Source organism: Lonchura striata, chromosome 32 (assembly GCF_046129695.1).
Source record: "Lonchura striata isolate bLonStr1 chromosome 32, bLonStr1.mat, whole genome shotgun sequence".
Classification (NCBI taxonomy): Eukaryota; Metazoa; Chordata; class Aves; order Passeriformes; family Estrildidae; genus Lonchura; species Lonchura striata.
In genome coordinates this window covers 3,033,035-3,057,688 of record NC_134634.1, presented here as the reverse complement: position 1 = coordinate 3,057,688, position 24,654 = coordinate 3,033,035, and the positions used below count along the sequence as shown (strand labels likewise).

At 53.6% G+C, this 24,654-nt stretch overlaps 2 protein-coding genes across 2 annotated transcripts; both read right to left on the bottom strand.

Annotated features, from left to right (window-relative positions):
* Positions 1 to 7,154: 7,154 nt before the first annotated feature.
* On the bottom strand, positions 7,155 to 9,063 carry NKX3-1 (NK3 homeobox 1). Its single transcript, XM_077789220.1, has 3 exons — positions 8,953 to 9,063; positions 8,757 to 8,886; positions 7,155 to 7,534 (listed from the first exon to the last, which is right to left on the bottom strand). The coding sequence occupies exons 1-3, from the start codon at positions 9,061 to 9,063 to the stop codon at positions 7,155 to 7,157; spliced, it is 621 nt and encodes a 206-aa protein (XP_077645346.1).
* NKX2-6 (NK2 homeobox 6) lies at positions 9,060 to 14,959 on the bottom strand. Its single transcript, XM_077789205.1, has 3 exons — positions 14,839 to 14,959; positions 11,931 to 12,289; positions 9,060 to 9,341 (listed from the first exon to the last, which is right to left on the bottom strand). The coding sequence occupies exons 1-3, from the start codon at positions 14,957 to 14,959 to the stop codon at positions 9,060 to 9,062; spliced, it is 762 nt and encodes a 253-aa protein (XP_077645331.1).
* Between the last annotated feature and the right edge of the window lie 9,695 nt (positions 14,960 to 24,654).

The following is a 24,654-nucleotide window of genomic DNA, read 5'->3' as shown; positions in this document are numbered from 1 at the left end:
GCAAATGTTGCTCAGCAGTTCCATTCTCCGCAGGCAGCCTCCTCCCTCCCTCTTGCATATTTTTGGGAGCTTTTTATCCTTTCAAGAAATGATTTGGCCCGGAGCAGGGGCAGCGTTGTGGCAGCGCCGGCCCTGGGATAATCCCGATGGAACGTGAGGGATTTGAAGGATGTTTTCCCTTCCCACACGGGCACAAACAGGAATTCTGCTTCCTCAGGGCTGCTGGAACCCCCTGGCTCTGGAGTCAGGTGTGGGATTTTCCCGGTGCCCATTAATCATTAATATTTATCCCCTGGGAATGATTGATGCCTTCACACTCCCCAGGGATTTCCTTATCAAACAGCTCGGCCCCTTTTTGTTTGTCCCGGTGCTTTGTGCTTGGAAAATAAAGGAGAAACCGTCTGGAAGTGTGATTTATGTCCATAAAAACCCCCTTGGGATGGCAGGGGAGGAGGGAGGGCAGGGCTGAGGCAGCCGAGGGGTTTCTCCCAACAGAGCCGGGATGGATCCGGGCTGCTGCCCCATCCCTGCTCCAGCCGGACTCATCCCAGAATTTTTTTGGCAGGAATTTTTTTGGCACTTTGCTGTTTGGCAGCAAAATTTGGGATGCAGCTGGATTAGGGAGCAGGGGGATGCTCGGCAGGATTGTCCAGTGGGAAATCCCAAATCCAGCCCCGCTGTGGGGCCGGGGGTGTTCCTGCCCCAAAGGAGCTTTTCCCATCCCCAGTGATGGGATCAGGGCCTGCAGAGCTGGGATGGGCTCCACTTCCAGCTCCATTTCCCCATTTCATTCCTGCTTTGGGGTTTTTTTGGTAATTTTTTAATGAATTGACCAGAATAGAACCTAAACTGGGAACAAGGCAGGGATTGGGGCTGATTTTCCATCTGGGAAGAGCAGCAGGAGGGAGGGAGGGAGTGTGGGAGCAGCTGGACCGAGGTCATCCCTCCCCACCCTGCGAGGGGGAGCATCCACAGTGAGAATTCCCAGGACAAATCCCTGTATTTATGGTCCTAAAAAAACCCCCCAAAACTATCCCTGACTGGGATTCCAGGACTCTGGGAAGCAGGAGAAGAAATAACCAGGATGGCGCTTCCAAAACCCTGGATGGTGCTGAAATTGTGGGGTTTGGGGGTGATAAGGAAAGAATTTCACTTAGAAACTCTGGCTTTTGGGGAATAATCAGCTGGAAATGGGATCAGGGAATGCTCGGGGATGTTGTGCTGAAATTGTGGGGTTTGGGGTGACAAGGGAAGAATTTCACTTATAAATTACAACTTTTGGGGAATAATCAGCTGGAAATGGGATTGGGGGTTGCTCAGGGACGTTTTTTGCCTGGCTGGAGGAGGGATGGGGAAGGTTTGGGTGCTGAGCACCTAAAAATAGGGATGGATTTGGGGGATTTTGGGATAGTTCCTCACTCAAACCTCACTCCAAGGAGTTGTGTCCCAGTTTTTGGTGCTGCTGGGACACTCAAGGTCACTCACAGGATGAACAGGGATGGAAAGAACCCCAAAGCCAGGAGAAAAACCCCAAACCTGGGACAAAACCCCAAATCCAGGACCAAAACCCCAAACCTGGGACAGAAACCCCAAATCCAGGACCAAAACCCCAAACCTGGGATAGAAACCCCAAATCCAGGACCAAAACCCCAAACCTGGGACAGAAACCCCAAATCCTGGACCAAAACCACAAATCCAGGACCAAAACCCCAAACCTGGGACAGAAACCCCAAACCTGGGACAGAAACCCCAAATCCAGGACCAAAACCACAAATCCAGGACCAAAACCCCAAACCTGGGATAGAAACCCCAAATCCAGGACCAAAACCCCAAACCTGGGACAGAAACCCCAAATCCTGGACCAAAACCCCAAATCCTGGACCAAAAGCCCAAATCCAGGACAAACCCCTCGCTCGTTCTTTGCTCAGGTCCTGCGGTTTTATTCCAAAGGATCCTGGAGCGGAGGGAGAGGGACCGGAACCAGGGAGAAAAGCAGAACTGCGGAATTTGGGGAGGCAGAACTGCGGGATTTGGGGAAGAGGAACTGCGGGATTTTGGGAAGCAGAACTCCAGGATTTGGGGAAGTGGAACTGCGGGATTTGGGGGAGCAGAACTGCGGGATTTGGGGAAGAGGAACTGCGGGATTTGGGGAAGCAGAACTGCGGGATTTGGGGAAGAGGAACTGCGGGATTTGGGGGAGCAGAACTGCGGGATTTGGGGGAGCAGAACTGCGGGATTTGGGGGAGCAGAACTGCGGGATTTGGGGGAGCAGAACTGCGGGATTTGGGGAAGAGGAACTGCGGGATTTGGGGGAGCAGAACTGTGGGATTTGGGGAAGAGGAACTGCGGGATTTGGGGGAGCAGAACTGCGGGATTTGGGGAGGCAGAACTGCGGGATTTGGGGGAGCAGAACTGTGGGATTTGGGGGAGCAGAACTGCGGGATTTGGGGGAGCAGAACTGCGGGATTTGGGGAGGCAGAACTCCGGGATTTGGGGGAGCAGAACTGCGGGATTTGGGGGAGCAGAACTGCGGGATTTGGGGGAGCAGAACTGTGGGATTTGGGGAAGTGGAACTGCGGGATTTGGGGGAGCAGAACTGTGGGATTTGGGGAAGAGGAACTGCGGGATTTGGGGAGGCAGAACTGCGGGATTTGGGGAGGCAGAACTGCGGGATTTGGGGGAGCAGAACTGTGGGATTTGGGGAAGTGGAACTGCGGGATTTGGGGGAGCAGAACTGCGGGATTTGGGGAAGCAGAACTGCGGGATTTGGGGAGGCGGAACTGCGGGATTTGGGAAAGAGGAACTGCGGGATTTAGGAAAGATTTTGGGATCTGGGGCAGAGGAGGAGATTTGGGTTTGGAAACCCTGAGCAGCAAAAAAAAAAAATCGGCTGAGACAGCGACATTTCCCCAAAGGAGCACCCAGAAATTCAGTTTAGAGCTCATTTTGAGTTTAGATCTCATTTTCAGTTTTGATCTAATTTTTAGTTTAGGTCTCATTTTCAGTTCAGATTTTATTTTCAGTTTCGGCCCCATTTTTAGTTTAGATCTCATTTTCGGTTTAGATTTAATTGTCAGTTTAGATCTCATTTCCAGTTTAGACCTCAATTTTAGTTTAGTTTTTATTTTCAGTTTCGATTTTTCCTGTTTAAATCTAATTTCTATTTTGGATCTCATTTCCAGTTTAGATTTCATTTCCAGTTTAGATTTCATTTTCAGTTTATTTTCCAGTCTAGATCTCATTGCCAGCTCAGATCTCATTTCCAGTTTAGATCTCATTTCCAGCTTAGTTCTAATTTTCAGTTCAGATCTCATTTCTAGTTTAGATTTAATTCTCAGTTTAGATTTAATTTCCAGCTCAGATCTCATTCCCAGTTCAATCCCCTTTTCCCAGCCCAGCCCGGTCCCTCCCAGTGGAACATTCCCAGCCCAGCCCGTGCAGTGCGGGATGCTCCGAGCCGGGTTTAGCTAATCTCGGTGTTTGAGCCGGGTTTAGTTAAACTCGGTGTCCGAACCGGGTTTAGTTAAGCTCGGTGTTTGAGCCGGGTTTAGTTAAACTTGGTGCCTGTCCGAACCGGTTTTAGTTAAGCTCGGTGTCAGAGCCCGAGTTTGTGCCGGGTTTAGTTAAGCTCGGTGTCCGAGCCGGGTTTAGTTAAGCTCGGTGTCTGTGCCGGGTTTAGTTAAGCTCGGTGTCTTTGCCGGGTTTAGTTAAGCTCGGTGTCTGTGCCGGGTTTAGTTAAACTCGGTGTCCGAGCCGGGTTTAGCTAAACTCGGTGTCCGAGCCGGGTTTGGTTAAACTCGGTGTCCGAGCCGGATTTAGTTAAGCTCGGTGTCCGAGCCGGGTTTAGTTAAGCTCGGTGTCTGTGCCGGGTTTAGTTAAGCTCGATGTCAGAGCCGGGTTTAGTTAAGCTCGGTGTCCGAGCCGGGTTTAGTTAAACTCGGTGTCCGAGCCGGGTTTAGCTAAGCTCGGTGTCCGAGCCGGGTTTAGTTAAGCTCGGGGAGCGAAAGGCGCGCGGTTCGGGCAGAGGCGCTCCCAGCTCAGTTAATTGAATTAATTAACAAACATGCAGCGGTTTCTGCTGTTCCCGAGCCGGGAGGAGATGTCCGTCCGTCCTTCCCTCCCTCTGGAATCCGCCATCCCGGCACTGCCCGATAGCAAAAGTTACTTTTTATTCTGAGACAATCCCAAAGCCGCGGCTCGGCCTCCAAAAGTTCTGATTTATCCAGAAATTCTGATAGCGAGAGAAAACTTCCCAGCTCCTGAGCCCGCGTGTCCTCCGCTCCCTGCCCTCCCTTCCCCTGGAATTTCACCCCTGGAATTTTTGCCTCCTCTGCGTGGGAGCGCACGATTCACCAGGCAAAAGAGAAATCCCAAAAAAATCCCGTGAAAAAAGGGGGAAAATCCGGGCAGAAATCACCAAAAGTCCTGTGAAAAAAGGGGGAAATCCGCCCAAAAAAAATCCCGTGGAAAAAGGGGGAAATCCGCCAAAAAAATCCCGTGGAAAAAGGGGGAAATCCGGGCAGAAATCCCAAAAAGTCCTGTGAAAAAAAGGGGAAAATCCGCCCAAAAAAAATCCCGTGGAAAAAGGGGGAAATCCGCCAAAAAAATCCCGTGGAAAAAGGGGGAAATCCGGGCAGAAATCCCAAAAAGTCCTGTGAAAAAAAAAGGGGAAAATCCGCCCAAAAAAAATCCCGTGGAAAAAGGGGGAAATCCGCCAAAAAAATCCCGTGGAAAAAGGGGGAAATCCGGGCAGAAATCCCAAAAAGTCCTGTGAAAAAAAAGGGAAAATCCGCCCAAAAAAAATCCCGTGGAAAAAGGGGAAAATCCGCCCCAAAAATCACGTGGAAAAAGGGGGAAATCCGGGCAGAAATCCCCAAAAATCCTGTGGAAAAAGGGGGAAATCCGGGCAGAAATCCCCAAAAATCCTGTGGAAAAAGGGAAAATCCGGGCAGTTCCTTCCCGTTCTTTGTTGGCTGCGTTTCCCTGCTCCAAGGGGGATTTTCGTGGGAAGAGCAGGAATCAGAGGAACATTCCCGGAGCTTCCCAGGGAAGGAACCTCGGTGGATTTTTGCTCTGCTGAGCCACTCCAGCTGCCAAAATGCATTTCCAGCTGAGAAAACCCATTCAAATTCATTTAAGGAAGCATCCAGGAAATATAGGAGGAAGTATTCAGGAAATATTTCAGTTAATATTCAGGAAATATTTCGGAAAATATTCCTTCATGTCTAGTGTAAAAAGGAAATAATAAAGGAAATCGCCTTTATTCCCACACTTTTCCCATGGAACTGGTCACACTTTAAGTGCAATTCGATTTTAAAATGTTACATTTTTGCTGTTCTGCGAGCGCAAATGGGGATTTTTCCCCCTAAAAACGACTTTTTGGGATCTTTCTGCTGCTGTTGTGGTGACCCAGCGCTGGGAATTCCATGGAATTCCGGGGTGATTTCCCTTGGAAAAATACAGTTTTAGGTGGAGCCCTGGAGCCGCTGCCGCTTTGCCAGCACCCGGATATGCAAAGCTCGTCTGTCACTGCCCCATTGTCCCTCGCGGGTGGCACCCGGGCCACCTCCGGGTGGCACTGCCAGGGACGGGGCAGCCCCGAGTCCCTGCGGATTCCCAGGGAGTTGCCATCCAACCCTGAATTAAGTGGAATTAAAACGTTGGTTTGGGTTTTTTTTCTGGTTATTTCAGTGTTGGTGGTCACAGAGGTTTGTGCTGCCGCTGAAAATCCCGCCCCAATCTCCTCTAGGAAGAGCAACAGAGTTAATCCACCCCAAATTTAGGGAAAAAAAATGATATTTTCCACCTAAAAATGTGGTTTCTACCAGGAGGGGCTCCCAGCCCTGTCCAGCCTGGATTTGGGCACTTCCAGGCATGGAGCAGCCACAGATCCCTGGGAATTCCCAGAGCATTGCAATCAAACACTGTATTAATTGTTATTAAAATGTTTGGCTTATTTTTAGTTATTTCAGTGTTAGTGAGGATCAAACTTTGAGCTGCCACTACTGCCAATCCCTCTGCTCTGAAATTAAGGAAAAACTGGGGATTTTCATCCCAAAAAAGCAGTTTTTACCAGGAGGAGCTCCAGGGATTCCCCAGGGCAGGTAGGGCCAGGCACCCTCAGCTCCAGCCTGGATTTGGGCACTTCCAGGCATGGAGCAGCCACGGATTCCCTGGGAATTCCCAGAACATTGCAATCAAACACTGAATTAATTGTTATTAAAATTTTTGGCTTCTTTTGGTTATTTCAGTGTTGGTGGCCACAGAGGTTTGTGCTGCCGCTGAAAATCCCGCCTAAGGAAGAGCAACACAGAGTTAAACCACCCCAAATTTAGGGAAAAAATGATATTTTCCACCTAAAAATGTAGTTTCTACCAGGAGGGGCTCCAAGCCCTGTCCAGCCTGGATTTGGGCACTTCCAGGCATGGAGCAGTCATGGATTCCTGGGAATTCCCAGAGCATTGCCATCAAAAACTGAATTAAGTGCAACCAAAATTTTTGTTTTTCTTTGGACAGCATTCTTTACCACTACAAAAGGCTGTCACTGCAATCCCTCCCCTCTGCATTGAAGGAAAACCCAAATCTTTCAGATCTTTCCACCCAAAAAATCCATTTCTACCAGGAGGGGCTCCAGGAATTGATGTAGAGGCAGGGCAGGTAGGGCCAAGCACCCTCAGCTCCAGCCTGGATTTGGGCACTTCCAGGCATGGAGCAGCCACGGATTCCCTGGGAATTCCCAGAGCACTACAATTAATTTTTTTTTCAGTTATTTCAGCGTTAATGGCGAGAAATTTCACGCTGCTGCTACAAGACGCTGTCACCGCAATCCCTCCCCTTGGACTGAAGTTACAACCAGATTTTTCCACCCAAAAAATCCATTTCTACCAGGAGGGGCTCCAGGAATTGATGTAGAGGCAGGGCAGGTAGGGCCAAGCACCCTCAGCTCCAGCCTGGATTTGGGCACTTCCAGGCATGGAGCAGCCACAGATCCCTGGGAATTCCCAGAGCATTGCCATCAAAAACCGAATTAAGTGCAACCAAAACTTTTGTTTTTCTTTGGACAGCATTCTCTACCGCTATGAAAGGCTGTCACTGCAATCCCTCCCCTTGGACTGAAGTTACAACCAGACCTTTTCCACCCAAAAAATCCATTTCTACCAGGAGGGGCTCCAGGAATGGACGTAGTAGAGGCAGGGCAGGTAGGGCCAGGCGCCCCTGAGCGCCAGCAGCGACATTCCCGGGAATTCTGGCGCTTCCTGCCGCGAGTCCGAGCGGCTCATCCCGGCCACGGCCTGTTTCCTCTTGGTCTTGTACCTCCTGTTCTGGAACCAGATCTTCACCTGGGTCTCGGTGAGCTGCAGGTGCCGGGCCAGGTGCGCTCGCTCCGGGGCTGACAGGTATTTCTGGTGGCTGAATTTGCGCTCCAGTTCGATCACCTGGCTGTGCGAAAAGGCGGCTCGGGAGCGTTTGCCCTGCCGGGGAGGCCGCGCGGCCACGGGGGAACGCTCGGGCACGAACGGCTCCGCCGGGGCGTCTGCCGAGGAAAAAGTGGGAAAGAAGCGCTTGGGAAAATCCCCGCCTGGATAAAAATCTCCACATGGAGAAATATCCCCACTTGGATAAAAATCCCACTGGGATAAAAATTCCCACCTGGACAAAAATCTCCATCTGGCCTAAAATCCCCACCTGGATAAACATTCCCACGTGGACAAAAATCTCCACCTGGATAAAAATCCCCACTTGGAGAAACATCCCTGACCCAAGCTCAGAACTCCTGATCCATCCCTGACCCAAGCTCAGACATTCCTGATCCATCCCTGATCCATCCCTGACCCAAACTCAGACATTCCTGATCCATCCCTAATCCATTCCAGATAATTTCCCGTTCCATTCCCAATCAATTTCTGATCAGTCCCTGATCCATTCCTCAAACCAAGCACAGACTTTCCTGATCCATTCTTGATCCATCCCTGATCCATTCCCGATCCATTCCCAATCATTTCCCAATCCATCCCTCATCCATCCCTGCTCCATCCCTGATCCATCCCTGCTCCATCCCCGCTCCATCCCTGATCCATCCCCGCTCCATCCCTGATCCAGCCCTGATCTATTCCCAATCCATCCCAGCCCTGATTATTCCCAATAATTTCTCAATCCATCCCTGATCCATCCCAGTCCATTCCTGATCAATCTCTCATCCATCCCTGATCCATTCCTGATGAACTCCTGATCACTTCCCGATCCATCTGTGATCCGTTCCCGATAAATTTCCCGATCCATCCCCGCTCCCTCCCCGCTCCATCCCGGCTCCCTTCCCGCTCCCTTCCCACTCCATCCCCGCTCCATCCCCGCTCCATCCCGTCTCTATCCCCGCTCCCTTCCCGCTCCATTCCCGCTCCATTCCCGCTCCCTCCCGCTCCATCCCCGCTCCATCCCGTCTCTATCCCCGCTCCATCCCCGCTCCATCCCTGATCCATCCCGGCTCCCTCCCCGCTCCATCCCCGGCTCCATCCCCGATCCATCCCCGCTCCCTCCCCGCTCCATCCCTGATCCATCCCGTCTCTATCCCCGATCCATCCCCGCTCCCTCCCCGCTCCCTCCCTGCTCCATCCCGTCTCTATCCCCGCTCTATCCCCGCTCCATCCCCGCTCCATCCCCGCTCCATCCCCGCTCCATTCCCGCTCCCTTCCCGCTCCCTCCCGCTCCATCCCCGCCCCGGTGCGGCCGCTCCGCCGTCTCCCGCCCGCTCCCGTTACCTGCGTGGGGTCCCTGCGCTGTCCCCGCGGCTCCGGGGCGCCGGGTACCCCCGGGGGTCGCTCCCGCGGCTGGCCCGGCATTCCCGGGGCTCTCCGGGCTGCCCGCTCCCAGCCCGGCATTCCCGGGGCTCTCCCGGCTGCCCGCTCCCAGCCCCGCATTCCCGGGGCTCTCCGGGCTGCCCGCTCCCAGCCCCGCATTCCCGGGGCTCTCGGGCGCATCGCAGAGGATGTCCTGGATGAGGAAGGACGCGCGGGGCCTGGCGGGGCCGGCCCGGGGCTGCGGCTGTGCCCCGGGGGAGCCGCTCATGGCCAGGGGGCTGCGGGCCGCGCCCCGCCGCTCATGCCCCGCTCCTGCCGCTGCCCGCCGCTCGCTGCATCCCCGCCCGGCCCGGCCCCGCATTTATCCGGCCCGGCCCCGCATTTATCCGGCCCGGGCCAAACCTCCCGGGGCTGATTGGAGCGCCGGGCCCGGTTCACGCCCTTGGCTCCCGCCGGTCCTGGGGCCGCCGCCCCGTCCCGGCTGCTCGGGGCGTCCCTCCCGGGGATCGGGGGGTCACCGCCGCCCCTCAGCGCCTCCCTCGCTTCCTTTGCTCACAGATCCCACCCCGGAGCTGGAGACGAGAGAGAATTTTGGGATCAAAATGCGTCCACGCCGGGTTGTTTTTGGGGAGAGCATCCTTGGAGGATGTTGTGCATGCAGCGCCCCAGTGCCAGCCCTGCTTCCCTTATGAGGGCGATTTCCAGCCCTGGGCTCTTCGGGAAAACGCTGCTTTCAGAAGGGAAAGCGGAAAAAGAAAATGTTTGGGTGGGTTTAAATTTATTTTGAGAATCTTCCTCAAACGGCTGCACTTTGATGCACTCTGAAAACGGGAAAATGTCAAAGAGGTTTTTGTCAGCTTTGCAAAGCGGCTCCCACGAGAGCTTGGGGATGATTTTAAAGCCGGGGAGAGCAGCTCCAGAGGCAAATTCTGGCATGGAAAAAGCTGAAAGTTTCAGCCTGACCCTCAGACTAATTCCTCAATTCATTAAGAAGCCTGAACGCCTTTTACAACACCCAAAAGGAGCAAAACCTTCCCAAATCCAAGAAAAACCACGAAGGGAGCTGCCTGCTAGAACAAATCCTCTCCTGAGGACCGGATTCATTTGTGGTTGTTCTTCCAGAGTTTCTGTTTGGAAAACAACCCCAAAAAGGGGAAAAAATCAGCCTCGGGACCCCCAGATGTGGGGAACACGGGACTAAAAATTCACCCTGTGCCATCCCAAGGCAAATCCACCTCCTGAGGAAGATCCCGTGGGAGCTCTGGTGATGCTCATGAGCAGAATCCCCGGGAATTGCGGGCGTTTTATATTGAAATAAATCTCTAAATACGAATTTCTCAGGGACCTCCTCCAGCTCTGCTGTCTCCAAACCCCTTTTCCTGCTGGAATATCAGCACTGATCCCTTCTTTTATTCCCAAACCCAGCCCCTCCAGCCGCTAAACCCGGGCCTGTTGGGTTTTTTTTTACCCTTAAAAAGGGAAACAAAAGATTTCCCTCAAATCCCCTGCGGACTTTGTTGATTTTTCAGGAGGTGTTTGGTTACAGCCGCCCCAAGCCGCCAGCCGGTTGTGCAAACGTGCCCCAAACTCGGATTTTCCAGCCTTTTTTCCTTCTGCAGCCTCTGGTTTGGGAATTATCCCCCTCCCAAACTCACGGAGCGCTTGGAAAACTCAGCAGCTCCAAAGGCTCTGCCTGGTTTTAGGGAATTTGGGAAGAGTTATGAAGGAATTTGGAATAGTCTGAGCTGGAAGGGACCCGCGGGGATGAGCGAGTCCAAATCCCGGCCCTGCCCTGGGCAATCCCAACAATCCCGTCCCGGAGCTCCTCCAGCTCTCACGATTCCCATTTCCAGGCGTTTCTTCCTGAGGGAAGCAATTTCCCTCCTTGATTTCTGCCTTAATTTGGGGGAGTTTCCTGGGATTTGCCGCGGTTTGTGGCTGAACCTCCAAGGAAATCTCCCGGTGTTGGTCGGGATTCCAGGTGATCCCAGAGGAATTCCCAGTGCCAGCAGCAATTCCCAGAGCGGGGAAAAGGGAAAATCCCTGTGGAACTGCAGGGGAAAGGAATGCCCTGTGGAATTGCAGGGAAAAGGGAATTCTTTGTAGAATTGCAGGGAAAAGGAATTCCCTGTGGAATTGAAGGGAAAAGGAATTCCCTGTGGAATTGAAGGGAAAAGGGAATTCCCTGTGGAATTGCAGGGAAAGGGAAAACCCCTGTGGAACTGCAGGAAAAGAGAAAATATCTGTGGAATTGTAGGGAAAGGGATTCCCTGTGGAATTGCAGGGAAAGGGAAAACCCCTGTGGAACCGCAGTAAAAGGGATTCCCTGTAGAATTGAAGGGAAAAGGAATTCCCCGTGGAACTGCAGGGAGAAGGAATTCCCTGTGGTAAAATTCAAAACACAAAGTGAGAAATGACAAAAGAGCGAAAACACGATTTCACCGATCAGTTTTTATTTGCAAATAATAATAATAATAATAATCATAGTAACAACCATATTAATAATAAAGGCAGAAACCGATACCTGTGTTGGGAGTCATTAAGAAAAACAAATCTAGAAATAAAATTTCTAAACTTTAGAAATAAATCTAGAAAACACATGAACACAAAGCATTAAATATTGTCCATTTAAAAAAGCACAGGGATGTGCACGGCTCTTATTTTCCAGTTATCCCGAGGAAGGAAAAGCAATGTCCGGGTGGCATCCTGGGGGAGCAAATCCCTCGGGACGGGAAGGGCCAGACTCCAGATGATTGTGCTTCACAATCGATCATTTCTAATTGTCGCGTGCCCAAAGTCTCCGCGCTGTGGGGCAGCGTCCCCGGGGTCGTTCCGCTCCCCGGGCCGGCAGCAATCCCTCGGCTTCGCTCCTGTCCGGTCGGGGCCGGGCTCTGGAGCAGCGGAGCTCCCCCGGAGCCTTTTCCCCGCTCAGCCCCGGCTCCCCGCGCCGATTCCCGCAGGCGGAGCCGGCGGCTGGCGCTGGGCACGGCCGGCGGTGCCAGCCGGGCGCACCCCGGGGTGCCCCAAAGCGCCGCCGCCGCGGGAGGAGCCGCGGGGAAAAGCGCCTGGAATTCCAGCGGGAGGAACCGCGCAGGGAGCAATGCCACGAGGAGCAATCCCTCGAGGAGGAATTGCCGGGAAGGGCCGGGAGCCCCCCAGGCAGGGTTTGCCGTCCCGCACCAGCACCGGCACCGCCACCCGGCGCGGCGGCGGCGCGGGCGGCGCCGGGCACCGCTCCGGCCGCTGCCTCTTGCTCTTGTAGCGCCGGTTCTGGAACCAGATCTTCACCTGCGTGGGGCTGAGCTGCAGGAGCCCCGCCAGCTGCTCCCGCTCGGGCCCCGACAGGTATTTCTGCCGCTGGAAGCGCCGCTCCAGCTCCAGCAGCTGAGCCTGCGAGAACAGAACGCGCGGCCGCCGCCGCGGCCCCGGAGCCCGGCCGGGCTCCCCCGGCTTCTCCTCGGCCTCAAAGCTCCGGGCGAGCAGAGGATTTCCTGCTGCAGGGGGAAAAATAAAGCGGGGTCAGCCCTAAATCCAGCTCTGATCTCAGCGAGAGGGAGGGATCAAATGGGGAATGGCAAAAATAAAGCAAAGTCAGCCCCAAATCCAGCTCTGTTCCCGGAGAGAGGGAGGGATCAAATGGGGAATGGCAAAAATAAAGAAAAATAAAGAAAAATAAAGAAAAATAAAATAAATAAAAATAAAGAGAAGTCAGCCCCAAATCCATCTCTGTTCCCGGAGAAAGGGAGGGATCAAATGGAATGGGGAATGGCAAAAATAAAGCAAAGTCAGTCCCAAATTCAGCTCTGATCCCAGCGAGAGGGAGGGATCAAATGGGGAATGGCAAAAATAAAGAAAAATAAAGAAAAATAAAGCGAAGTCAGCCCCAAATCCAGCTCTGTTCCCGGAGAGAGGGAGGGATCAAATGGAATGGGGAATGGCAAAAATAAAGCAAAGTCAGTCCCAAATCCAGCTCTGATCCCAGCGAGAGGGAGTGATCAAATCGGGAATGGCACCCCTTGGGAATAGGATGGAGTAGGGCTGACAGTTTGTAAAGTCTGATACTTGATAAATTTAATATGAATTTCCCCGTGATATTTATTGAGAATTCAATAAAATCCTTTTTTTTTTTTTTTTTTCTTCCCTCTCCTAATGATGTTTTGCTACCGTTGTCCGAGAGACACAAAGAAAGGCAGGCACACAGCAGGTTCGAGTATTCCAGACCCCGAAATCCCCTTTTCCCACCATCCTGCTGTGGAATCCAGACCTCCGGCAGGATCTGCCTCCAGCTCCAGGAAAGGAGAATCCCACATTTGTCTGAATTTCGGCAAAAAACAACAAAACAAAAGAAAAAAACCCCAAAACCACCAGCAAAAAAACAACAAAACAAACAAAAAAAATTCCGAAGGAGCAGAGGAGGGAAAATCATTAATTCTGAGTCGCTGCTTTGGGGGATTTCTGATTTGCTGGGGATTTGCGCGGCAGAGGAGCAGCCGGGATCAGGTCCAGCTCCGGCTGGGATGCTCTGGGATACCTCGGCAGGGAATCTGGGAGTTCCAGGGGGTGCTGGATGGTGGAAGGGGTGAAGGGGACAGAATCCTCCCCTGTCCCATCCCTGTCCCATCCCTGTCCCTGTCCCATCCCTGTCCCATCCCTGTCCCTGTCCCTGTCCCTGTCCCTGTCCCATCCCTGTCCCTGTCCCATCCCTGTCCCATCCCTGTCCCTGTCCCTGTCCCTGTCCCTGTCCCATCCCTGTCCCATCCCTGTCCCTGTCCCTGTCCCTGTCCCATCCCTGTCCCTGTCCCTGTCCCATCCCTGTCCCATCCCTGTCCCATCCCTGTCCCTGTCCCATCCCTGTCCCATCCCTGTCCCTGTCCCTGTCCCATCCCTGTCCCTGTCCTTGTCCCATCCCTGTCCCTGTCCCTGTCCCTGTCCCTGTCCCATCCCTGTCCCTGTCCCTGTCCCTGTCCCTGTCCCTGTCCCTGTCCCTGTCCCTGTCCCTGTCCCTGTCCCATCCCTGTCCCTGTCCCTGTCCCTGTCCCTGTCCCATCCCTGTCCCTGTCCCATCCCTGTCCCATCCCTGTCCCATCCCTGTCCCATCCCTGTCCCTGTCCCTGTCCCTGTCCCTGTCCCATCCCTGTCCCATCCCTGTCCCATCCCTGTCCCATCCCTGTCCCTGTCCCTGTCCCTGTCCCTGTCCCTGTCCCTGTCCCTGTCCCATCCCTGTCCCATCCCTGTCCCATCCCTGTCCCTGTCCCATCCCTGTCCCATCCCTGTCCCATCCCTGTCCCATCCCTGTCCCTGTCCCTGTCCCTGTCCCTGTCCCATCCCTGTCCCTGTCCCATCCCTGTCCCATCCCTGTCCCCGTCCCTGTCCCATCCCTGTCCCATCCCTGTCCCTGTCCCTGTCCCTGTCCTGTCCCTGTCCCTGTCCCTGTCCTGTCCCTGTCCCTGTCCCTGTCCCTCCCTGTCCCTGTCCCTGTCCCTGTCCCAGTCTGCCCAGTCCTCCCGCTCTGCCCCCGCTGCTTTCCGCGCTCTGCCGCCGCCGGGCCTCGGGGAAACGGGAGCAGAGGATATTTTTGGGATTTTTTGCTGCGGGCAGAAGCTCCGATCCCCCCTCGGGGATCCTCGGCGCTCCCGGGCCCGGGCGTGTCCCCAGCGGGGCCAGCTCACGGAGCGCGACACCGCGGTGACATCGAAAGGGGTGGCGATGGGTGACCTCGGGCAGGGAAAACCCCTCGAAATCCCAAATCCACCCCCAGCCCCATCCACCCCCGGATCGGCCCGTTTCCCCCAGGGCAGCCGGAGCTGCGGGGATGCGCGGGGGATGCGCGGGGGATGCGCGGGGATGCCCGAAAATGCTCCAAACCAGGGGATAAAAAACAGTGGGAAAAGGGAAAAGGGAGGAAAAAGGAGAACCGCCGGCACCGGCGGGTGCGAGGATGCCGCGCTGCCCTCGGGATCCGCGCCGGGGGAACGCGAGCGGCTCCGCGGGGTCCCCCCGGTGCTTCCTCCGCCCGTCTCCGCGGGGTCCCGCGGGCACTTACGCGGCCGCGGCTCGTCCTGCCCGGCGGGGCTGCGGGCGGCTCGGGCCGGGGGGGCGGCTCGGGGACCCCCGGGAGCCTCCAGGCTGAGGATGTGCCTCACCGAGAAGGGCGTGGGCAGCATCTCCGGGCGCGGGGGGCGCGGGGCTGCCGCGGGCACCGAGCGCCGCCGGCCCCGAGCCACGGAGCGCCCCCGGCCCGGGGGGGGTCCCCGGGGGTCCGGGGACGGAGGGGACGGAGGGACAGTGCCGGGAGGGCTCTGCCTGCCGCCCGGGGTGCTCCGGCTCCCCATGCGCTGCCCCCTGAGCCGCGAGGAAGGAGCAGCCCCTTCCCTGCGTGTTTCCAAAACAAGGGAAGCGGGAAGGAGCGCAGGGAGGGGGGCAGGGGGTGCCGGGCTTTGGGCTGAGCCGCAATAAAACAAATCCAGTCCATTTGAGCTCCATTAAGGTCGCATTAGCGAGCGGCTCCGGCAGATAAGCGCTGATAAGGAGCGCGGACCACCAAGCTCCTGCGGGAGGGGGGGGGACGCTGGGACGGGGACGTGGGACAGCTTCGGGCCCCAGTTCCCTCCCAGTTTGTCCCAGTTTGTCCCAGTTTGTCCCAGTTTGTCCCAGTTTGTCCCAGCGCTTCCTCGGCTGAGCTGGCAGAGCTTTTCCAGGGCATGGAGAGGGGCGAAGGTACCCCCATGAATTTGGGCAGCGGGGTCGGGTCCTGGCACGCCGTGGGACAGCGGGGGAGGTCCTGGGGAGCCCCTCGGGCCGTGGGGCGATGCTGGGCCTTATCTAAGCGCAGGGAGCGGCGATTTCAATTAAAATTCCTGGCCGGGCTCGGGGCTGGTGTTCGCTGATAGCCCTGACAGAGCCGCGCTCGCCGCGGCCGCGCTGCGCCGGTGCCTCCGGCCCCACCGAAAGCGGCCGGGAGGGGAGGCTGAATAAATAAACGGCCCCAAAGCAGGCGAGGAAGCGAGGGGCTGCAAAAGAGGGAAAATAAATACGGTGGCTCGGCGAGAAAAGTGCTCAGAGCCCCCCACGCGTCGCTCCTAATTCCTGGGAAAGAGCCGGGGTCAGTCCCAGCCTCTGGCTCCGGGGGTTCGGCTCGCAGCCACGGCACATCCCTGCTCATGGGCTCTTACCGAAGGGGTTTTCCAAGTTTTCCAACCTTTCTGTGATTCCGTGATTCCCGTTTCCCCGTGTAAAGTGGGAATTTTGGCCGGACACATCACGGCAATCGCCGAGCTCACCTCCCCAGGTTTGCAGGCTCAGGGCTCAGCATCCCCTCAGCATCTTCTGAATCCCTTCGCTGAGGGACGCCCAGGCCCTGCCCGGTGATTTCTCTCCTCTTACACTCTCCTCTGAGATGCCTTTTTTTACCTTGTTTTGACCTTTCTTTCCGTTTTTTTTATTTTTTATTTTTTGTCTCTTTTTGCCTCTCCTTTTTTTTTTTTCTCTGCCATTTTTAGCCTTTTTTTTTGCCATTTCCCCCATTTTTCCCCCACGTTTGTGTTATTTCACCCTCAACCCACCCCCCAAACCTCTCAGAACGAGGCTGCAGCTCCTCAGGCTGGATCCTCCAGCCCTGCCCGAGCTGCCCTGCCTCAGTTTCCCTGCTCCAAACGCCCTCCACGAGGCCGGGAGCGCGTCCCGCTCGCCCGGGGGATTCATTGCCACGTCTGGCCGGTTTGTTTGGGGCTGCGGCGGTAATTTTACACCTCGGCTCGGGGCCGGCGCCAAGGTGAAATGCTTGGCTGCGATCGAGACGAGCAGGAAGGAATTGGGGGAAGTGGCTTTATCCGCCCCTAATGACTCCGGGATTAATGGACGGGCGGGGTTTGGCTCCTGGGACCCGCGGGCAGACGAGGCACCGGCTGGGCTGAGCGATGGAAAATGGATTTTCGTGGCCCAGGATGGCTTTGGGGCCGCGTGGCCGCCCCCATCCCTCCCCCTGCGCATCCCACAGGTCACATCCAGCCCTGCCTTGCTGGCAGGCGGCTTCTGGAGCATCCAGAGGCTCGGGGGGGGCTCCTAAATCACCTCACAGGCGCTCCCCGGCCAAAACCTGCTGCTGAGCCTTCCTGGAGCCTTTTTGGGGTTTGCTTAGTGCCATCCAGGAGGGACCAGACTCTTCCCAAGGGGATCAAACCCTTCCCATGGGGACCAGACCCTTCCCAAGGGGATCAAACCCTTCCCATAGGGATCAGACTCTTCCCAAGGGGATCAAACCCTTCCCATAGGGATCAGACTCTTCCCAAGGGGATCAAACCCTTCCCATAGGGATCAGACCATTCCCAAGTACCATCCAGGAGGATCAGACCATTCCCAAATGCATCCAGGAGGGATCAGACCCTTCCCATGGGGATCAGACCCTTCCCAAGGGGATCAGACCATTCCCAAATGCCACCCAGGAGGGACCACACCATTCCCAGGGGTCTCAGACCCTTCTCAGGTGCCATTCCGAAGGGATAAGACCCTTCCCAAGGGGATCAAACCCTTCCCAAGGGGATCAAACCCTTCCCAAGTACCATCCAGGAGGGATGAGACCATTCCCAAATGCATCGAGGAGGAATCAGACCCTTCTCAGGGCGATCAGACCCTTCTCAAGTGCCATCCAGAAGGGATAAGACCATTCCCAGGGGGTTCAGACCCTTCCCAGGGGGTTCAGACCCTTCCCAGGAGGTTCAGACCCTTCCCAGGGGTTCAGACCCTTCCCAGGAGGTTCAGACCCTTCCCAGGGGGTTCAGACCCTTCCCAAGGGGATCAGACCCTTCCCAGGAGGTTCAGACCCTTCCCAGGAGGTTCAGACCCTTCCCAGGGGGTTCAGACCCTTCCCAAGGGGATCAGACCATTCCCAAGGGGATCAGACCCTTCCCAGGAGGTTCAGACCCTTCCCAGGGGGTTCAGACCCTTCCCAGGGGGTTCAGACCCTTCCCAGGGGGTTCAGACCCTTCCCAAGGGGATCAGACCATTCCCAAGGGGATCAGACCCTTCCCAGGAGGTTCAGACCCTTCCCAAGGGGATCAGACCCTTCCCAGGGGGTTCAGACCCTTCCCAGGGGGTTCAGACCCTTCCCAGGAGGTTCAGACCCTTCCCAGGGGGTTCAGACCCTTCCCAAGGGGATCAGACCCTTCCCAGGGGGTTCAGACCCTTCCCAGGAGGTTCAGACCCTTCCCAGGAGGTTCAGACCCTTCCCAAGGGGATCAGACCCTTCCCAGGGGGTTCAGACCCTTCCCAGGAGGTTCAGACCCTTCCCAGAGGGTTCAGACCCTTCCCAGGGGGTTCAGACCCTTCCCAGGGGGTTCAGACCCTTCCCAGAGGGTTCAGACCCTTCCCAGGAGGTTCAGACCCTTCCCAGGTGCTTCCCAAATCTCTGGGCAGGAGCTTTTTGGGCAGGGATGCTCCCGGGGAGTTCCTGGGAGGATCCATCACAAGCGCCCATCAGTGCCCGGGGTTTAATTGGGTTTGGGCTCTCCAGGGCCATTACTGCTCCCCCTAACCAGGTTAGGTGAAACCGGGAGAAAGGCGCTCGGGGCTGGGTCGGGAGCATTTCCATGGCAGCGGCGCCGCGGCTGGTATCGCATTTCGGGAGCTATCGCTGGGATCCATCAGGAGCTGCGGCGGCGGAGGAGCATCCGAAACCCTGGAAACCCGAATCCTCCTCTCAGGAAAGCCAACAACCCCCCAGCGCCTCCGTCCTGCCACATTTTGGGTTTTAAGCGGTCAAAAGTGGGGGGAAAATGGAAATATTTTAGGAATTGATAAATAAAGGGAGTAATGAGCGAGGTGGTGCACCGGGGATGAGAGCGCAGAGATGTGCGTGGGCTCCTCCGAGGAGTTTGGGGATGCTCCGGGAGCTGAAATTCAACTTGAAAGGGTTTTGTACATCCTCTGCTTCCTCCCAGCTGCTTTCTGGCCTTTTCCATCAGCAAAATAAGAGAGGAAGCGGAGAGGATGGGAGCTGCAGGGGGATGAGAGGGAGCAGATTCCCTCGCCAGGGTTTTCTAATGCACATCAGCAGGGAAAAAGAAGAAAATATCTTCCATTTCAGAATCCATGGGTTTAAAAGATGAAACTTTAGTGCATTTTCGTGGAGAACCCTCTCTGTGACTCCCCTGCCCTGCTGGGTGCCAGGATGAACCCCAAAGCGGGCCAGGCTCTCATCTCCTGTGTCCATTTAATCTCTTTTCCTCCCAGTTTTGCCATTTTTGAGCACTTCCCCAGTGCTCTCCATCACTGCTCCGTTCCTCTGGGTGTTATCCCCACGTTTTAACTTATTATTCCTGGATTTTTTAGGACCGGTTGGAATCAGGGGGATGAAGGGGACACAGGATTTCTCAGCTGCTGCTCCTGCGATTTCTGCTCCCGCAGAGATTTTCTGTGCCAGGATTTGGGGATGGACTCGGAGCCCTGGCAGGAATCGTGAGCCAGCAGTGCCCTCTGCTTGGCCAGCCGGGATCTGCAGCTTCGCTTTTCCTCCAAATCCCTAAAATTGAGGATTGGAAAGGTGGGAAAATCCCCGCAGCGCTCCTGCAGCCCCGCGGGGGAAGAGCAGCGGGGCAGGGAGCGGGAATTGCGGATTTTTGGGGCTTTGCTGTGTCACAGGAGACAAAATCCCCAAATCCCGCGGGGTCCAAAGCGCTCTGAGCAGGCTCCGAGTTCGTTTTAAAGGGGATTTTTTGGGTGAAGCCTCGTGGATAATTCGGGCCGGCGGTGGGAGAGGGGTGAGGGGAGGGAGGAACCGGGAGATGCCGGAGGGGGAGCGGGGAGCTCCGGGGCTGCGGGACACGGAGCGCTCGGTCAGCAGATGGCACAAGAGCCGTGGGGAAAACACAGCGGGCTAAAGATCTCCTGGGAATAAAAAAAAACCGGGATAAAACCCCTGGAGTTCGTCACCCTGTGACAGGTGCGGGTCCCTTCCAGCTTGGCCTGCATCTCCCGGAAATTCCCGGGTTTCTTCCCAGGAACTCCCCGGGAGCATCCCTGCCCAAAAGCTCCTGCCCAGAGATTTGGGAAGCACTTGGGAAGGGCCTGAAACCCTTGGGAAGGGTCTGAACCCCTTGGGAAAGGTCTGATCCCTCCTGGGAAGGGTCTGATCCCTTCTGGATGGAATTTGGGAAGGGTCTGATCCCCCTGGGAATGGTCTGATCCTCCTGGGAAGGGTCTGATACCCCCTGGATGGCATTTGGGAATGGTCTGAGCCCCTTGGGAAGGGTCTGATCCCCTTGGGAAGGGTCTGATCCCCTTGGGAAGGGTCTGATCCCCTTGGGAAGGGTCTGAGCCCTCCTGGATGGAATTTGGGAAGGGTCTGATCCCCTTGGGAATGGTCTGAGCCCCTTGGGAAGGGTCTGATCCCCCTGGGAAGGGTCTGATACCCCCTGGATGGCAATTGGGAATGGTCTTATCCTCCTGGGAATGGTCTGATCCCCTTGGGAAGGGTCTGATCCCTTCTGGATGGCATTTGGGAAGGGACTGAACTCCTTGGGAAGGGTCTGATCCCTCCTGGATGGAATTTGGGAATGGTCTGATCCCCTTGGGAAGGGCCTGAACCCTTTGGGAAAGGTCTGATCCCTCCTGGGAAGGGTCTGATCCCTTCTGGATGGCATTTGGGAATGGTCTGATTCCCTTGGGAATGGTCTGCGCCCCCTGGGAAGGGTCTGATCCCTCCTGGGAAGGGTCTGATCCCTCCTGGATGGAATTTGGGAAGGGTCTGATCCCCTTGGGAAGGGTCTGGATCCCTTGGGAATGGTCTGATCCTCCTGGGAATGGTCTGATCCCCTCTGGCCTCTGGATCCGGGCGATTTGAGCTCTGATTTCTATTTTTAGCAGCTCCACTTCTTTTATTTTTTGAACTCCTTCCGTATTCCCGCTCGGAGCAGCTGAATCACGGCAGCGAAGACAATATCCTTCATTTCTGTGGGAATTTTTGTTATCCTTCATTTCTGTGGGAATTTTTGTTATCCTTCATTTCTGTGGGAATTTTTGTCGCCCTTCATTTCTGTGGGAATTTTTTCCCCCCCAACTTTTTATTTTTCTCACTTCCAGGGAGGCAGGAAGGGAAGTCTGGTCCCGAATTTCATTCCCAGCCCTTTGGAAGTGTCGGGATCCCGCTCCTCCTTCCTTCCCTCCCTCCCAAAGCTGGCAGGAAGGGTGAGGACTGGGAAAATCTGAATTGGTTTTCCCTTTGTTTCGTCATGAAACTGCAAAAAAAAACCCAAAAAAACCAAAAAAACCTATGGATGAGAAAAGAACATCCAGTCAATCCTTTGGATCCTGGCCAAATCTAATTCCTGTTTTTTTTTTTTTATTTTTCCAGGGGAAAATCAAGCAGGATTTTAATGCTTCCCGAGCTCTCCATCATCACCCAGCCCAGATTTCCTTTTCCAGGGCTCTTTTCTTCGTCATCGAGGCGAGATTTCCTTTTCCAGGACTTTTTTCTTTGTCACTGAGCTGAAATTTCCTTTTCCAAGACTTTTTTTTACTTTGTCGCCGAGCCAAAATTTCCTTTTCCAGGACTATTTTCTTCATCATCAAGCATAAATTTCCTTTTCTAGCACAATTTTCTTCATCACTGAGCCAGGATGATTTCCCTCCCAGTTTTCCCACCACGGTGCCGAGGTTGATCCCAGCCCTCTGCTCCTGCTGGTTTTTTGGGAATTCAGCTCCATCCATCAGCAGCACTGACCTAAATGTGTCCATTTTATTCCCAAGTCTTAAAAAGTTGTCGAAATTCTGGAATATTGTCAAGGTTGGGAGCTCCAGGTGGAAGTGACCAAGGGAATTTCCAATGCTGTCAATAATGTTAATAATTATAAATATATACCTCAATATATTAATATATTAATAAATCAATACATTAATATATAAATATATTAATTATTAATATATAAATATAACAATATATTAAATTAATTAGAATTCATTTATTTCAATACTTATTTTAGTAATTTTAATAATGTAATCAATCATTATTATTAATCACGCTGCAATGATAAGAATTATGATTATTCTAATGAAACATAAAAATAAAACTAAAAATAAAACTAAAAACAAAAATAAAACTAAAACTAAAAATAAAAATAAAAATAAAAATACAAATACAAATACAAATACAAATACAAATATAAATATAAATACAAATACAAATACAAATAAAAATACAAATAAAAATAAAAATAAAAATAAAAATAAAAATAAAAATAAAAATAAGTAATGCAACACAGTGCAGGGGGTGGGATGAGCTCAGCTTTAAGGTCCTTCCAATCCAAACTTTTCCATAATTTTAGGACAAAAAATATTTTATTAATCATCTTCCATTCCCTATATTTATTCTTACACTCTTGTGTGATGGGAAAATGATTTTTTAAACTTCGCAGCAGTTTTGGAGCATAGTTGGAATTAAGATCCCACTTTTCCTCTGCTGATTATGAAATGTATTTGGTGTTCCAGTGGAAATCGGAGATTTCCTGGCTGGATAAAACGCACGTGGAATTCCCAAATCCAGGGGTTTTATTTCCCGGCAGGGGCGTTGCAGCTGCGTTCATTAAAAAGTTTTTCTGCTTTAATAAATAAGAGAAATGAAATGCAATTACCAAGCCGGGCCATAAACAGCCAGAGGAGACAGCAGAGCTCTGATGCTCAACCCAAGGAAAACAATTTTATAAAATTTTATTTTATAAAAATAAAAATTTTTATCCTGCTGCTACCAACATCCCAATAAAGACTCGGACACCAAAACCTTTTAAATTTGACTTCTTTATTTCATGGCAGAAGAAAATCCAACGTAGGCCTCATTACGTTATGCATCTTTAATTATAAAAATAAGCAAAGAAAATAACTTGCCTCTCTCTCCTCGCTATGATACGTTTCAAATAACCTTTATATGAACACACGGAGCTTTACAAATGTCATGGAAACAATAAATAAGGACATATACCAGATATGCTCACTGTTCATTCCAGTATTCAGCAAAAAAAAAAAAAACCCAAAAAATCAAAACCCACAAGCCCCCAACTCTCTCCCTTTCTCCCTTTCCTAGGTGTCTTTAAATTATAAATACAAATAATGCAAATTTATAATGGCACGACAACGTCTAAAGTGCAAACAAACCACGAGACTCATGCAAACCTTCCCGAGAAGTCCCTCCCCGCCCCGAGAGAAAATCCTTTGGTGAGGCCAAAAAAACGAAGCGGGGACGAACTCCGGGGTGAAATCCCTGGATTTGGGGGTGGCGATCGTTCCCCACCAAAAATCCAAACCTTTCCACCCAATCCCACCCAAATCCAAACCTTCCCATCCTTCCCCAGGGATGGGAACCCCCAGATCCTCCCAGATTGGAGCGCCCGAGGGAAGGGATGAGCCACCCCAAATTCCTCCCTGCTCCAGCACAGCGGCCTCAAAGCAGCTCAAAAATCGGGAATTGTGGCTTTTTTTGGGACACGGATGGCACAGGAGGAGGTCCCTGGGCCACCACAGCAAACCCTCCAGGGGCAATCCTCTCCCGCTCCTCTTCCTTCTCTTATTCAGGAGACCAAGCTGGAATCGCTGCTGGAAAGGGAAATTTCATCATGGCACCCCAAAAAAAAGATGGGAATGGGAGGCCCAAGGCGCCTCCAGCCCCCAAATCTGCTTTAGGCGCCTTTTTGGGGCTGCAGAGAAATGGGTGGCTGGAGAAGCCGCTTCCCATGAGGAACGTTCCCGGTCAGGCGTCCTTGGAAACGTCCGGAAGCTTTGGGATCCCCCGGTGGGAGCTCTGGAGCACCAGCAAACCTCCCAGCTGGGCTTGGAGCACTGAGGCAGGGAAAGACTTTTTGTGGCCAATTCCCAAATAAAAGCTTGGAGGGGATGCACAGAGCCCAGCGGGATCCCCGGGCTCCCAACAGCCGCAGGGCGGGAAGTCAGGGATGCGCTCCTGGGATCAATTCCTAAATATAATCCCAATTTTTGGGTCGGGATATTCCAGAGGCTTTTGGTTTTCGCCTCTCAGAACTTCTTTGTGTTGGCATCTCAATCCCTGCCTGATTCAGGAAGGAGCAACTTTGCATCTTCCTTGCCCTGCGTGGCTCTGTTTGGAGTATCCCAAAAAAAATTGCAAATTCTGACCCTCTGCCGATGTCAGCAACGTTTTTTTGCTGCTTCCAATTCTCTGCCAGCACTTCTGGGCTACATTTTGTGAAGACAGCGACATCTGAAACGTTGCCACCGCATCTGGCTTTGATATTTTAGCAGCAAGGTCTGGTTTAAAGGCTTTGTGGTTTCCCGAACAACACAAAAAAGAAAATAAAATTAAATTGCTTCAGGTTTCCGTGAGGAAAAGAGATCCCTCCTTTATCAGCTCTGAGGCAGAGTCTCCCACTCCGCAGGGACTCCAAGGCATGGATTTGGGATTGGCCTGGTGGATCCCACAGCACCAAGGGGATTTTTGGGTTCACCAGGGCCGGGCTGTGGTGGGGAGAGGCTTTGGGGTGTCCCAGCTCTGCTCCTCTTCCCAGAACCCGCTGAGGAGGAGGAGGAGGAGGAGGAGGAGGAGGAGGAGGAGGAGGAGGAGGAGGAGGAGGAGGAGGAGGAGGAGGAGGAGGAGGAAAGGCAGCTCCCAGAGCATTCATTGTGTCCTCAGCTTTCCTGCTGGAGCTTCAGAGGATGATGGATTTTCCCAGCCTTTCCCCAGAAATCCTGTGGGGAGTTTTGCCCCGTGAGATTCCCAAAGGATCTGACAATTCCGGAATTCCCAGCAGCTCTGCCTTGGCTCTAAGTGCATTGCCTGGCAGCCCTGTGGGGACTGACCAGCCTGAACTTGGGTTTTTATGGATTTTGCCTCAATTTTAGCTCT

Excerpts from the sequence above, each read along its gene's own strand:
- NKX2-6 (XM_077789205.1), bottom strand. The coding sequence starts at position 14,959 with ATGCTGCCCACGCCCTTCTCGGTGAGGCACATCCTCAGCCTGGAGGCT. Across the intron at positions 12,290-14,838 it reads GCAGGACGAGCCGCGGCCGC|CAGGAAATCCTCTGCTCGCC; the intron begins GTAAGTGCCCGC and ends TTCCCCCTGCAG. Across the intron at positions 9,342-11,930 it reads GGGGCTCCCGGCCCTTCCCG|GAAGCGAGGGAGGCGCTGAG; the intron begins GCAATTCCTCCT and ends CTGTGAGCAAAG.
- NKX3-1 (XM_077789220.1), bottom strand. The coding sequence starts at position 9,063 with ATGAGCGGCTCCCCCGGGGCACAGCCGCAGCCCCGGGCCGGCCCCGCC. Across the intron at positions 8,887-8,952 it reads CGCCCGAGAGCCCCGGGAAT|AGCCCCGGGAATGCCGGGCT; the intron begins GCGGGGCTGGGA and ends GGCAGCCGGGAG. Across the intron at positions 7,535-8,756 it reads AGCGCAGGGACCCCACGCAG|ACGCCCCGGCGGAGCCGTTC; the intron begins GTAACGGGAGCG and ends TTTCCTCGGCAG.